The sequence below is a fragment of the Rattus norvegicus genome, chromosome 19, assembly GCF_021556685.1.
Source record: "Rattus norvegicus strain SHRSP/BbbUtx chromosome 19, alternate assembly SHRSP_T2T, whole genome shotgun sequence".
Classification (NCBI taxonomy): Eukaryota; Metazoa; Chordata; class Mammalia; order Rodentia; family Muridae; genus Rattus; species Rattus norvegicus.
The window spans coordinates 52,870,205-52,885,915 of NC_141552.1; the positions used below are offsets into that span (position 1 = coordinate 52,870,205).

At 40.3% G+C, this 15,711-nt stretch overlaps 1 protein-coding gene across 5 annotated transcripts in view; it reads left to right on the forward strand.

Annotated features, from left to right (window-relative positions):
• Positions 1 to 15,711, forward strand: part of Ap1g1 (adaptor related protein complex 1 subunit gamma 1) — an 86,369-nt gene that overhangs the window by 13,086 nt on the left and 57,572 nt on the right. For 3 of the 5 annotated variants that reach the window (NM_001393712.1, NM_134460.2, XM_087593844.1), the window contains 1 exon segment: positions 12,911 to 13,114. In NM_001393712.1, the coding sequence (NP_001380641.1) occupies positions 12,914 to 13,114 (201 nt within the window). In that variant the 5' untranslated portion in view covers positions 12,911 to 12,913. 5 annotated transcript variants of the gene reach the window in all.

Consider the following 15,711-nt stretch of genomic DNA (forward strand, 5'->3'; position numbering starts at 1 on the left):
CTGGAGACTATGAGAGGGAAATTATTGGGTGGTTGTGGTTTGTTTAGTTAATTTGGTCTCTAAGTTCTCAGCCACACTGTTCATGACTGGAGATTATGTGATAATCAGTGGCAAAAGGAAGCTGCAGTTTCATTCCTTCACTCAAGTCTTTTTTTTTTTTTCTTTAGGAAGAACTATTCAAGAAAAAATGGGAGTGATATTAATATTGAAAAGTTGGCTTTTAATTTAAAAAAAAGACTTAAGAATTCAAATGTCTGTAAGTTGAGGAGACAAATAACCTTTTAGCCGTAGGAGCCTCATCAGCCTTTGGTTTTGTGTTCTTGACTTTTGGCTGTCAGTGGCTCAGAGTTCTCAGCAGGTAGTGAGTTCTGTTGTGGGAAGAAAGTTATTTAGGCCAGGAATTAGCTGAGTCCTGGCTGCCCTTTTTTGAAGCAGAACAGCCAGTATACCTTCACTTCATGTGCTTTGGAAGGACAAATACATATTCTTTAGATAAGACTACTTTAGTATTCCAGATTCAATAAAAACAGTATTTATTGTGCACATACTCAGAGTTGAGGAAGAGATACGGGTGTCCGGACAAGGACAGCCCTGGGGATCTTACCTGGGGTGAGTAAGGAAGTGAGCACTTCACAGCACACAAGCGGTGATCCTGGCCTGAGAATGTTCTTAGTCCTTGTGGGGCTCTTTATCCCATATATACTTGTATAGATTTTGGAAATTGACTGTTTTCTTCATTTGGGTGATAAATTTTAGAATCAAAACAGACAGTTGTTCAGCTTTTATTCTCCTTAGTGTTTATGAGTAATTTATTTTTTTGAGGTTTATTTATTTTTATTTTATGTGTATGGGTGTTTTGCCTGCATGTATGTATGTGCCACTTGTATGCAGAAGAGGGCCTTAGATCTTCTGAAACTGGAGTTAGAGTTGTGAGCCTCTGTGTGGGAACTGAACCTGGGTACTCTAGAAGAGCAAGCAGCACTGTGGTCATAGTTCTAATCACACTTCGAATATCTAAAATAACCTCATTTAGTTTAAGCTCACAACCCCAATTTCACTTAACTTTTGGCTATGGCATTTTCTAAATGGCTGGCCACAGCTTTGTATACCTGTAATCCCAGCACAAGGGCAGGAGGAATTTTAGTTCTAGTTTGGGTTGCAGAGTTTTCTAAAATGAATTCTACAGGTTGAAGATGTAGTCCTTGCCTAGCATGCACGGGACACTAGGTTTGATTTTTCCAACACTGAACAAACCCGATGGGGTTGGACATAGGAGAGTTAGGAGTTCAGCAAATTCAAGGTAGGCTTAGGACCTTAGAAAGACATTGAGGGGCTGGGGATTTAGCTCAGTGGTAGAGCGCTTGCCTAGGAAGCACAAGGCCCTGGGTTCGGTCCCCAGCTCCGAAAAAAAGACCAAAAAAAAAAAAAAAAAAAAAGAAAGACATTGAATGCTTTTTGCTAGCATACTAAATAGATAACTTCAATTTTCTCCCTTCTGAGTGTGTGTGTGCGCGTGCGTGCATGCATGCATGCATGTGTGCTAGAAGTGAGCGAGAGTCTTTAGATGTGTAGGCATAGCTTACTGTTCCCCCTTACTGTTTTGGGACGTGGTCTCTCACTGAACCTGGAATTCAATCTCTGTCTTTTTGCATAGTTTGGTGGCCAGGAAAACCCAGTTTTTCTGTCTTTGCCTCCCTCCCCAATCCTCAACGGTCATGAGTATGCTATGTCTGGGGCTTGTCGGTGCTAAGATTGAAGTCTGGTTCTTATGGTAGCAAGCACAGCAAATGCTCTTACCTGGTGTCTTAGGGTTTCTTTGCTGAGATGAAGACACCATGACCAAAAAGCAAACTGGGGAGTAAAGGGTTTATTTGGCTTAAACTTACATATTGCTGTTCATCATAGAAGGAAGCCAGGACAGGAACTTAAAACCGGGCAGAATCTGGAGGCAGGTGCTGATGCAGACAGTGGAAGGGTGCTGCTTACTGGCTTGCTCAACTTGCTTTCTTACAGAACCCAGGACCACCAACCAGCCCATGGATGGCACTACCCACAGTGGGCTGAGACCCCCCCCCCCCCCCATTGATCACTAACTAAGAAAATGCCTTACAGTGACCTTAAAGATGGAGGCTTCTCCAGTTGTGTTCTCTCCTCTCAGATAACTCTACTGTGTGTGTCAAGTTCACACACAGCTAGCCAGCTCAACGACCCCTTGTCAACTTAGCACACACACACCACTGTAAGCCACACCTTTCCTTTCTTATTCATCCCCAAGATCTCACATTAACAACACAAACCTGGGCTGGGGAGAGATGGCTCAGTGGTTAAGAGTACTGACTGCTCTTCCAGAGGACTCAGGCTCAATTTCCAGTGACTACATGGGAGCTCACAACTGTCTGTAACTCCAATCCCAGGAGATCTAGCAGCCCCACACAGACATAGATGCAGGCAAGACACCAATGTACATAAAATAAGAAGAAATAAATCTTAAAAAAATAACTTTTTAAAAAAAGTTTTAATAAAAGTCCCAATCTTTACAAATTTAATTATATTAAAATTTTAGTCTCAAAATATCTAATCTCTCAAAAAATCCAAAATATTTTAAAAGTTGAAAGTCTTTTAGCTATGGGCTCCTGTAAAATAAAAACAAAAAGTTAAACACCTTCTTCAGAGGGAAGAACCAGGGCACAGTCATAACCGGGACCAGCCCAAACCTGATTCCAACAGTATAAACAACTCAAAGTCCAGTATTTGGGACTCGCTCACACTCTGATCTTCTGGGTCCTCCCAAGAGCTCGAGTCACTTCTCCAGCTTTGCCCTCTGCAGCACATACAGTTTGTCTTCTAGGCTCAGGCAGGATCCACGCCACTGCCACTGCTGCTGCTGTTCTTGGTGGTCATCCCATGGTACTGGCATCTTAAAGTGCTGGGGTTCCTTCCTGCAACTGTGCTACACTTTCCCCAGTTGCCTCTCACTGGCATTTTTCATGGTTCCAAACCTCAACTTCCTTCGGTCATGGGGCCTTTAACTGCCATTGAGGCTGCACCTCCACCAGTGACCTCTCCTGGCTTCTGACAGTGCTGAGCCTCAACTGCTCTGCGATTCCTTTATTCATTTACTGTGACACCAGTACCACCTGAGTGACTGTCACACATTATCAAATCTAGCTGCTAACATGAGATATAACCTGGCTGCCTCTGGAACACAGTTTCTCTGTGCTTTCTGAAAACACTTTCCAGATTTTACCTCAGTGATGCTGGTCTCTTCTTCGTCACCACTAATTTCTTAACTCCTGCTGACCAGCATCAATTGTCGTAGTAACAAAGGTTTCTCTTCAGTGATGCTGGTCTTGTTAATTAATAAATTGTGGCTGACTCTTCATTTCTAGCTGATCAGAACAACAGAATTTCACTTCAAAATAGCAAATTGCCCTAATCATTTCTTTAAATTTCCCTCTATAAGAGTCTTTGAATTTCCCTCTGAAACTAGACTAGGCCTCCATCCCTTCTGCTCTCAACATTCTTACCCTCTAAGCTCCTCAAGAACTTCCCACTGAGCTCTAAACACTCAAAGGCTTTTCTAGCCCTAAGTTCCAAAGTACTTCCACAATCCTGTCACAGCAAGACCCACAATCCCGATACTATCTTAGAGTTTCTATTGATGCAATGAAACACCATGACCAAAAAGTAAGTTGGGGAGGAAAGGGTTTATTTAACTCACACTTCCATATGTTATTTGCTGTTTATTATCAAAGGAAGTCAGGACAGGAACTCAAACAGGGCAGGAACCTGGAGGCAGGAGCTGATGTAGAGGCCATGGAGGGTGCTGCTATATTTTCTTTGCCCTGGCTTGCTCAGCCAGCCAGCAAGCCTGCCTGCCCTGCCTTTCCTTTTTTTTCCCTTTCCTTATCTGTTTTTTTTTTTTTTTTCCTTCTTCCCCTTGAGACAGGGTTTTTCTGTATATCCCTGGCTGTTCATGAACTTGCTTTGTAGACTAGGCTGGCCTTAAACCCTGAGATCCACTTGCCTCTGCTTTTTTTTTTTTTTCCCCCACGTGGAGAGGTTTAATGAGAGAAGAAGACTAGAGGAGAGGAAAGGCCGGCCATGAGCACGTTGAGGGAAGGGGTGGGGGTAGAGAGAAAGGACAGGGAAGAGAGGAAGAGCAGGGAAGAGAAGAGAACAAAGAGAGAGCTTGCCTCTGCTTCTTAAGTGCTGGAATTAGTTCAGTACTACCACTGCCTGCCTTAGTCCACTTTTTTATAGAACCCAGGACCACCCACAGTGGTCCAGACCCTCCTCTAACAGTCTCTAAGAAAATGCCTTACAGCTGAATCTTATGAGGCATCTTCTCAATTGAGGTTCCCTCCTTTAAATGACTCTAGTTTGTGTGTCAGGTTGACATAAGACTAGCCAGCTCATCTGGTAAACTATCTCCCCAGCACTTTTTGTTGTTGTTCTTTTGGTGTTGATTGAAGCCAGGGTCTTGGACAGTTGGCATATGCTGTATCATCAAGCTACAAAGCTTTTAGTGCTTTGAAAAATAAAGCTTGGTGTTGTAGTGCATACCCAGCTTGTTTGTGTGTGTGTGTGTGTGTGTGTGTGTAGAGAGGAAGACAGATTAGGAGTTGAAGGTCAACAATTATATAGCCAATTGAAGTCAGACATGGCCACATGAAATCCTCTTTTAAAAATAAAACTAAGGGCTGGAGAGATGGCTCAGTGGTTAAGGGCACTGACTGCTCTTCTAGAGGTCCTGAGTTCAAATCCCAGCAACCACATGGTGACTCACAACCATCTGTAATGAGATCTGATGCCCTCTTCTGGTGTGTCTGAAGACAGCGACAGTGTACTCACATACATAAAATAAATAAATCTTTAAAAAAATAAATAAAACTAAAATAACATAAAATAAACTCAGCAGTATAACCAGATAATTTATACTTTTCAGATACTTTTCAGATAATCCATATATGGCCTTTCTCTGTCAACCCAGACCCTGAGTTTTAATTTTAAGTATGAAATATTTCAGACATAAACATACAATAATAAATACTCATTTGCCCAGTATCCATCTAAGAAAGAAAATGCTACCAAAGATCCTGTAACTCGTGCTGTCTCTGCTGTTATTCCCTTCCCTCTAAGATACGCCACGGGCTGGGGTTGATCTTTATCTTTTTCGTGAATATAGTTACACCTTTCTGTACTGTTCTATTTTTAAAGAAAATAATTTAAAAACATGATAAGAAAAAAAAAAAACAACCCAGGGTTTCTCCAAGCTAGCATAGCCCAGGCTGACTTTAAATTTTATTGGTCCTTTTGTTCCAGATATGAGCCGTTGTGGCAGACTGGAATATTTTTCTTTTTTTCTTTTTTTTCCGGAGCTGGAGCCCGGACCGAACCCAGGGCCTTGCGCTTGCTAGGCAAGCACGCTACCACTGAGCTAAATCCCCAAGCCCAGGCTGGAATATTTTATTTGTGTTTATATGTGTTATATTGAATTCTTGCAATAACCCTTTGAGATAGGTACTTTCTCCACATTTTGCAGATGAGGAAACTGAAGATGTCAGAGTTTAAGTCATTTACTCAAGGACACACAGCTATTAAGTGGTGGAGCTAGGAATCAATCCAGGTAATTGATCCCAAGGTTATCACTAAAGCTCTCAGTGTACAATTCCTTGTCTCAAGCTTGAAATTAAAGTTAACGGAAAACCAAGAACAATGAAAACGTGCAGGTTTTCATAATCCTTCTAATGTTTAAAGAATCTGACCCAAGTAAGCAAGAATTTGTTGGTGACATTTTTTTTCCTCTTGGTATGACTGACTGTTTTTGGTTCAAAAATACCATCGGCAATTGAGGTGTTGTGCTAGACAGACATAGTGGGCAAATCAGCATCACAGTCTATGTCCTCCATTATCTTTACAAAATGGAAAAACTCTAATGTCTGTAAAAAGCCTTCATTTCAAAAGAAACAAAAAGGCCTGAATATACTAAATTATTTTGCCCATGACAAAATTTGATTTACTTATGTATGAACATTTTCTTCTTTTGCCATTTGTTTGTTTCTTTGTACTATATGGCTGGAATTTAAATTCTGTCTTTCTCACTAGACTTTTGAGTTCTAGGGTTTTTTGAGACAGGGTCTGATAACCCTGCTGGCCTCAATCTCCAGTCCTCTGGCCTTCACTTCCTAAGTACTAGGATTCCAGCTTCACTTTTGAGGTTTTGTTTTTGTTTTTGTTTTTTTTAAATATTTATTTATGTATTTATTATGTATACATCATACAGCTTTCTGCCTGCAGGCCAGAAGAGGGCACTAGATCTGATTGTAGATGGTCATGAGCCACCATGTGGTTGCTGGGACTTGAACTCAGGAAGAGCAGTCAGTGCTCTTAACCACTGAGCCATCTCTCCAGGCCCACTTTTGAGTTCTTTTTTTTTTTTTTTTTTTTTCCCAATGTGGAAAGGTTTAATGAGGGAAGAGGAGGAGAGGAGTAAAGGTTGGCCATGAGCACGTGGAGGGAAGCGGGGAGGGAATGGGGAGAGAAGGGACAAAGGGGAAGAGGGGAAAAGGGAAAGAACAAGGAGCAAGACCACTTTTGAGTTCTTAAGGATAAATATATTGATTGTTCTGGGCCCAAGTACCTACTGGAATATCTGCCATAAAAAAAGGGAGCAAGTATTTGTTGAGTGATTGGTCCTTTTTAGTAAAAACTGTTTAATAATTTATCAGGTCGTAGGGGAATTCATTGATTTGAATAGGATGCTATGTTATGAAACTGATTTTTTTTTAAAGATTTATTTATTTATTATATATAAGTACACTGTGGCTGTCTTCAGACACACCAGAAGAGGGCATCAGATCCCATTACAGATGGTTGTGAGCCACCATGTGGTTGCTGGGAATTGAACTCAGGACCTCTGGAAGAGCAGTCGGGTGCTCTTAACCGCTGAGCCATCTCTCCAGCCCCCATGAAACTGATTTTTTTTTTTTTTTTTGGTTCTTTTTTTTTTTTTTTTTTTCGGAGCTGGGGACCGAACCCAGGGCCTTGTGCTTCCTAGGCAAGCGCTCTACCACTGAGCTAAATCCCCATCCCATGAAACTGATTTTTATTCCATGTTTTTATGTCCCCCTTTTACTTTGAGTGTGATCTTAACAAAGCTGCGTCGAAGCTATTTTTCGTATTCTGTTTTCTTGAACTACACGACACTTTATGACATAGTCCCCTGGGCACTAAACTACTATTATTTTTAATTTCTTCATTAAGTAGCGGATCCTGCAGCTTTCTGAGTTTAAGATGCTTAGATTTAATTGCCACAGTTACAGTTATGTATGTACTATGTAGTAAGTTTGTTTCTTATTGAAGTTTGGAGTGAACCTGGAAATAGCCCAGAACAGGCAATGTATTTATCCTTAAGAACTCAAAAGTGAAGCTGGAATGCTAGCTTCCCCCCCCCCCCTTTTCTTTTCCTTTCTCTCTTTTTTGGTTTTTTGAACAGGTCTTCTCTATGAAGCCCTAGCTGTCCTGGAACTTGCTCTATAGACCAGGCTGGCTGGACTCAATTCAGACATCCACCTGCCTCTGCCTCCCAAGTGCTGGGATCAAAGGTGTGTGCCACCACCCGGCTTTTGTTTTTTTTTTTTTGATTTGTTGTGTTTTTATTTCCAGTGTTTTATTTCCATAGATTACTTCACTCTTTTTAGCACTTTGGCACAATCCTTAGTTTTCCCCTGTAGTATTGGAGTAGACTTATTTACATGGAGTACTGGTAAAGGGAAGTATGAGTCCTAATTGTTTGTCTTTGTTCTGTCCTACATAGAAGTTTAAAAGGATATAACTTAATAGGCAGCTTGATTTGATTTGAATGTTTGGAGGGTACTGTCTTTCAATCAGCCACTCAGAACCTTCTTTCTGGGACAACTTGACACCTCTGGTTCAGATCTATAGAGACCTTTCTAGTCTTCGTTTCCTATAGATTCTGTCTAATGGCACAGAAAATGATTGTCTTTTAAGTAAGACCACTTCATTTATCTTTTTCTAAGAGCTTAGTAGATTTTATTAATTATTAAAATTTTAATATTTAATTTTATATGCATAAGTGTTTTGCTTGCATGTATGCATGTTGTATGTATGTGTATCATATATGTGCCTGGTGCCCATGGAGGCCAAAAGAGGGCATCAGATCCCCTGGAACTGAGTTATAGACAATTGTGTGCTACTACCTGGGTTCTGGGATTCAAACTTGGATCCTTTGCAAGAGCAACATGTGCTCCTAATTATTGATCCATCTCTCTAGCTCCCTAACTACTTTTGATGGAGTCCTCGTTAGTTGTACACAATAGTCTCAAACTCATGGGATCAGGTGATCCTTCTGTTCCAGCCAACCTAGTTGTTTGCACTGTAGGTGCACACCACCATGCCTGACTCTTATACTTCTTATTTTTTTTTTATTTATTTCTATTTGCTGAAGAAAATTTACTTTTGAGGCTGTATTGCTATGTAGCCCATGCTGGCCTTGTACTCCCCATCTTCCTCTCCCTTACTTATCCTTTCTAGTGCTGGGTGTACTGGTTTTCCTCTCTCTCCTTTTTTCCTTTTTCTTTTAATTAAATTTATTTCTATTTTTTGTTTTTAACTTATTTTTTACTATTTATTTTGTCTGAGCATTTGTGTGTGTATGCATGCTCACACAAGAGTTGATTCTCTTTCAGTCATATGGATCTCTGGAATCAACTCAGGCTTGGCAGCAAGCTGAGTCATCCTCGTCCAACCCCTTACTGCTTTAAAGAAATAAATAAAAATGAAAAGAATAGAATATATTTTTAAAAATTTTGTCTAATTCTCTTTATGTGTGGGGGATGGGGTCATGGAGTTTGGTCAGGTATGTGTGTAGGGTGGCCATGTGTATCATGTTTGTGCAAGTGGAGCTCAGAGTCTATTTCTTCCTACCATAGGGGTTCCCAGGGTTGAGCTCAGGTCATCAGGTATGGTGTCAAGTGCCTTTATCAGATGAGGCATTTCACTGGCCTTGTTCCCAATTTTTCTTCTAAGTTTAACTTTTGTTCTCAATCTGAGACTGTCAGCATATTATGGTATATAAAGAAATCAACTAATGTAGTGAGTTGAAACAACTCGGGAAGTATTGGGCAAACTGCAGCACCACAGAGAGTGAGTCAAATAGGTAACTAATTCTCTGTTATTATACATGATATAGTTATCTACCAGGATGGAAATTTGTTCCATAGAAACCTATTGGCATTTAAAATTGTACTTTGCTCTGGCTTCTTGTTCTCTGTCTGGGTCTTGTAATTTTAGTAACTCTACTTCTCTCACACTTTTCTTTCACCAGCCAAGGATTTCTTTCTTCACTGGCCTTTATGGTCAGTCTCTTAGATGGGCCCACTGAAGGGATACTCCACTTCCATACCTGCGACCCACCCCAGGAAGAAGCCAGATTCATTTATCACCTCAATTCTCTAAAGACAGTTAGGGGAGGCCAATGATATTAACAGGAGAGAGAAACTGAATTGGCAGCCTAAGTTAGAGATACCGGAAGTAGTAATTCAGAAATATTTCTGGTTCTCTGGCTAGAAATGCCAGAAGAGAGCTCTGGTTTCTTATCTCTTCTTTTTTAAGATTTATTTATTTATTATATGTAAGTACACTGTAGCTGTCTTCAGACACACCAGAAGAGGGCATCGGATCTCTTTACAGATGGTTGTGAGCCACCATGTGGTTGCTGGGAATTGAACTCATGACCTCTGGAAGAGCAGTCGGGGGCTCTTAACCACTGAGCCATCTCTCCAGCCCTTCTTATCTCTTCTTAAATGAGCACTCCTGCCTGGATGCTGTCTGTGAGGGGAGGGACTAAAACTTCACCCCAGATATTAATACATTCTGTTGAAAAGCTTTGGAACCAGATTCCTAGATTGGCATGGTAGAAATGAGTTATATCCCCCAGTTTAAGTCCATCCTAAACATTTTTAGGGTTACATCTTCACAGGAGGGAAGGAGACAGGTCAGTCACCAAGCTCTTGCTAGGTTTGGCTGAGTATCTTCTTTAAGCTGTGCTTAAGAAGTTGGAGATAAGTGTCCTCACAATAAGATAATAAACTTTTTCTCCCCAGACTCTTGCTCTCTGCAGTCAGGCTAGAGCCATCACAAAGTTCACTTGACTTTTGCCCTTACCCCCTTTTCTTTTTGTCTTTTGGGTACTAGCCTGAGCCCAAGTGTGACTCTCTGGTACTTTAGGCCTTTTATTGTTCTCTCTACAGCTTTCCTCCTGGTCATGACGCTGTCATGTGACTGAGCTCCATGCTGGCCTAACTCAAACAGCATGGTTTTGTCTCTTTTCTCTCTCCTCCAGGCTGCTGTCAAGATTTACAGCTTGCCTTCTGGAGTTTTTCTTTCAAACTCTATAAATTGTCCTGGAGCTTTAAAAAAAAAAAAATCACGGTGGTGGCATGGACTTTATTTCTGTGATTCTGTAACAACTGCTTAGACTTTATGCCAGGTTGTCTATTTTTCTATCACCTAGCTTAAGTTGTCGATTGTTTTCCAAGGTAGATTACATACATGCTCTTGGACTGGATTTAAGCTTTTTCTAACAGTATTTTTGTTTGCTTTGTAGAACCTTTGGGGAGTTTATGGAGAAGCATTGTTCTCTAGCAGAGTTTCCCAGCTCTTGTAGGTGGTGCTGGGGTGAACCAGAGCACCAGTTCATGCAAGGCAAGCTCTCCACAACTCAGCTCACTGCTGATCTTCCCTGTAGTGTTTGTTCTTGCCCTTTGAGAGTATCTAGCCTTGAACCTGTTCTGATCCTCCAACTTTAGCTTCCTGAGTGCTGGGATTCCAGACTGAGCCACCATGCTTTCCTAGGTAACTCTTCTCTTCTCCATGAAGTAAGTAAAACCTACTTTTTGAAAGCAGACTGGGCTTTAGGCAGTTACCACTCTTGATCACTAGCAGCTGAGCTCTTGATGCTTTTTACATTTTTCCTATTATATACTACATATGCTTACAAAATGTTTTATCCTGAAGCCTGTGGCATTTATAGTATACTATTAAAGAAGAAATGGCTCTATAAGTAGATTCTTAATTATTAGGCATTTCGTTTCAGTGAGACATTAAGTGTTTAATGTCTTATTTAGTGAAATTTCACTATTTCTTTCTCTCCCCTTTCTCTCTTTCCCTTCTTGTCTTTTTTTTTAGATTTATTTATTTATCTATTTATTTATTATATATGAGTACACTGTAGCTGTCTTCAGACACCAGAAGAGGGCATCAGATCCCATTACAAATGGCTGTGAGCCACCATGTGGTTGCTGGGATTTGAACTCAGGACCTCTGGAAGAGCAGACAGTGCTCTTAACCACTGAGCCATCTCTCCAGTCCCCCTGTCTTTCTTCTGACCTTCCTTCTGTTTTTCTGTCCCTGATAGGGTCTCAGGTATCCTAGGCTGGCTTTTAACACCAGACTCTTCGTCCTCACCTCCAGGTGTCCACTACCACACATGATTTAGACAGTGCTGGGAATTGAACCCAGGCCTTCTTGCATGCTGGATAAGCACTCTGCCAATTTGACTATACTCTTATCTGGAAGCTAGGTGATTTCTTAAAGCTTTTGATTATGCAAATGTCATGGACACAAAAGCAGATCACAAACGCCCATGTGTTCTGCAGTGATTACGTTTTGCCTGTCGTCCTCCTACCCCTCCCAACCCCTTCCCCTTCTTCTTCTAACTTCTGTCTCCTCAGGTTTGGGATTTTTTTTTGGTTTGTTTTTTGTTTGTTCTGTTATTTCTTTTTTTTTTTTTTTTTTTGGTTCTTTTTTTCGGAGCTGGGGATCGAACCCAGGGCCTTGCGCTTCCTAGGTAAGCGCTCTACCACTGAGCTAAATCCCCAGCCCCTGTTCTGTTATTTCTTTTTCTGGAATACTTTAAAACAAATCCTAGTGGATGTGTCATTTTATATGTCAGTGTGATTTTGAGGCATTGAGAGACCTGGCTCAGGTGCTGCCTCTGTCACCTGTCTCCTTGTGCTTTTGAGCAAATTGCTGAGTTTCTTTAAACTAAATTTCTTCATAGGCAAAAAGGGGATGATGATTTTTACCTTAATTACTACGTGACCTGAGGAGGGCTAGGGATGTAATTTACTTAGTAGAAGAAAGCTTGCCTGGCATGCATGGACCTCTGGGTTTTATTTCTAGCAGCACATAAGCTAGGCAGAGTGGCGCATACGGTTCAATTCTAGCACCCCTGAGACAGAAACAGGAGTATCAGGTTTAGTAGCAGTTTCAGGCCAATATGAATAACAAAACACTGACTCAAAACCAACGGAAGAACAGAACAAACGAGATAATAAATGTAGAAGTATTTTGGAAATTTAGACTCTTGACTATGTGTCATAAAATGTAACAATAATACACAGGTAGTATTGGTGGGGGGGGGTCTTTGTGACTCCATGACAAGCAAATTGTTGATCTGCATGAGGCAAGAAGGAAGTCTGGGTCAGCACAACTCAGTAACTGGTACTGGGTCAACTTCTGTTGTCTGACACTGCGTTAGAGTTTACTATGTACCCCAGGTTGGCCTTGAGCTCATGGTAATTCACCTACTTCTGCCTCTCTAATGGTGAGATTATAGGAAAGAACCATCACACCTGACAAACAGATGTTCCCATGTTCCATCTTGATTTCTTTAGTAGTTTACACTTTGTAGTCTTTATAGACATTTACTCAGTTTTGGGATTTGCACATGACACCTTTGGAGCTTATTAACAAACTTTATCATATCTCAGCTGGATTTAGCAAGTCTTGTGTTCTTAAAAACCAGCCAATATTTTATATGTATGAATGGTTTTGGGGGCAAAACATAAGAACATTTCTATTTTATGTCTTTTTCCACATGCAGAGGATGCCAGCCCCCATCAGATTGCGGGAGCTGATCCGGACCATCCGGACAGCCCGAACCCAAGCTGAGGAACGAGAAATGATCCAGAAAGAATGTGCTGCGATCCGGTCATCATTCAGAGAAGAAGACAATACATACCGGTGTCGGAATGTGGCAAAGTTACTATATATGCACATGCTGGGCTACCCTGCTCACTTTGGACAGGTAGGCTGAGTTGATACCACATCTGGCAAGAACACTTCTTTTTCAATGACAGTGACTTGGGGAATCAAATCTTTCCTGGCAGGGAGATTCTTTGATAGCTGTAGTTGGCAGTCTGGTGACACCGAGGGTCGGATGGAAAGAGCAGCCTGTACCTGGAAAGGCACTATTTTCCCTCCTCTGCCTCCCCATTGTAGTCATTCCTGTATGTGGATCAGAGATTTGTTTTTGTCTTTTGGTTTTTAATGGTGGCCTCTAGCTTAAATATTTACTGGGATTAACCAGAGGACTGATTGTTCTGCCAGAGGATCTGGCTATAATGAATATTAATTAGCATTTGCTAAATGTTTTCCTAGTTACTTTCCCTGTCTGAAAACTGTACAGATGTATTTAAGTTAAAGATATTTTATTTTGTCCTGATTTCCTCAGGCCTTAGTTGCTGCCACGTTTGTGCAAATCTTTCTGCTTGCTGAATCTCTTTCTAACACAAATGCATGTTCTTTTGCTTTCTCCAGGATACACATTGGGTGTGATAGTCTCGTTTATTGGCACTTTTTTCTTTTGGTGCTTATTTGTGATAAAGGGGGCGTAGGATTTAGCCATAGAGAAGGGTATATAAGTTATACAATTTCTTTCTTTCTTTTTTTTTTTTTCCTGGAGCTGAGGAACGAACCTAGGTCCTTGCGCTTGCTAGGCAAGCGCTCTACCACTGAGCTAAATCCCCAACTGAGTTATACAATTTCTAATTAGTATTTTTAGTCTTAAATTCTATTTTAATTAAGAGTCAGTGCTAAGGAGTGGACTATAAAATTGAAGGAATGTGCCTCTTTAGAAATACATGATTGGGTATGGTAGAGCATTAGTTCCCCTGAGGAAAACTGAACTATTACTGTAAAAAAAGGAGATTGGTTTAGAAGAAAGGGAACAGCAAAAACAGTGCTGTCTCCTGTGGATGTATTCATTCCTTATCTGATCTTAATAGGAGTAGTTGTAAATAGGATTGTTTTTCATACCTGTTAACAGCTTTCTTAAAAAATGTAATCAGGGCTTCCTTTGATACAGATTTTGTATTTTATTGTTACAGAATTAATGGAGAGAGTACCTAAAGATATTAGTATTTGAAGGTATAGGCTATAATAATGTGTGTGTGTATGTGTGTGTGTGTATACACTCATGTCCATACACATGTATCTTTTTCAAAATAAAATCTTCTCAAAATCTTAAATCTACTCTGATTTTAAATTTGAGAGTTGTCTCCTTCCCTAAATTATTGTAGGCAGGTAGTTATTGTATATGCATAGCATATTAGAAAACATGGTGTCTATATAGTCTTGGTTGATTATCAGTTGAAACATTAGGTCTGATTTATAGAAATCTGATTAGGAGTTGAGCTTTAAAAAGAAAAGGTAACCTGGTTGGGGAAAGACTCAGAGTACTACAGTCAGTTGTGGTGGTGCACGCCTTTTGTTCCAGCACACGAGAAGCAGAGCATGTGGATCTCTGAGTTGGAGACCAGCCTGGTCTACAAAGTGAGTTCCAGGATAGCCAGAGCTATAAAGAGAAACCCTGACTCAGAACACACACACGCACACACACACACACACACACACACACACACACACACACACACACACACACACACACAGATTCAGAACCCCTCCATTTGGAGATGTCCATTATATATTCCTAAGGGAATTCTAAGGGAGACAACTCTCAAATTTAAAATCAGAGTAGATTTAAGATTTTGAGAAGATTTTATTTTGAAAAAGATACATGTGTATGGACATGAGTGTATACACACACACACATACACACACATACATCTAAAGATTCATTTCTGAAACATGATTAAATAAAATTACATGGGCTGAGATATAGTAGAGTGGTGGAATTCTTGCCTGTTATATGTCAGGCCTACATTTGATCCAAGGCACCACATTAAAAGAGATTACGTCCAAGGTGTAAGTGACACTTTGAGGATGTTTTAAAATGTAATTATTTGATAAAACACTGAATTTTTAGTTGAAAAGTGTAAATACTCAAAAAAGCTGTGGTAAAATTTTGGTAAAAAAATAAATATCTTTCTGTTTGGGGATAAGAATTATAAGTCTACTACTCTTGTTTCTTTTACTTAAAAGTCCCTTCCTTGTTCATGTCAGTAATTTTCTTTATCATATGTCTATAAAAAGGTTCATTTCTCGGGGTTGGGGATTTAGCTCAGTGGTAGAGCGCTTGCCTAGCAAGCGGAAGGCCCTGGGTTCGGTCCCCAGCTCCGAAAAAAAAAAAAAAAAAAAAAAGAAAAAAGAAAAAAAAAAAGGTTCATTTCTTGAGTGTGTAACAGCTGCCCTACGACTGCATTTTATTTGTCAGATGGGCTGTTAGTTATGGTAGTCAGTCACTGAGCTCCTGAAATATGACTAGCTTAACTAAGGTGACTATGAAGAGGAAAATAAAATTTTCTTAAATATTGATTCAGTTATTGGAAAACTTTTAAATGTGGTTTAAGCAATTGGAATACGTGAATCAATTGTATATTTTATGAAATGGAAATACAGTTAAAAGTATTTCTACTGAAAATGTATACAAATTCAAATGTGCTG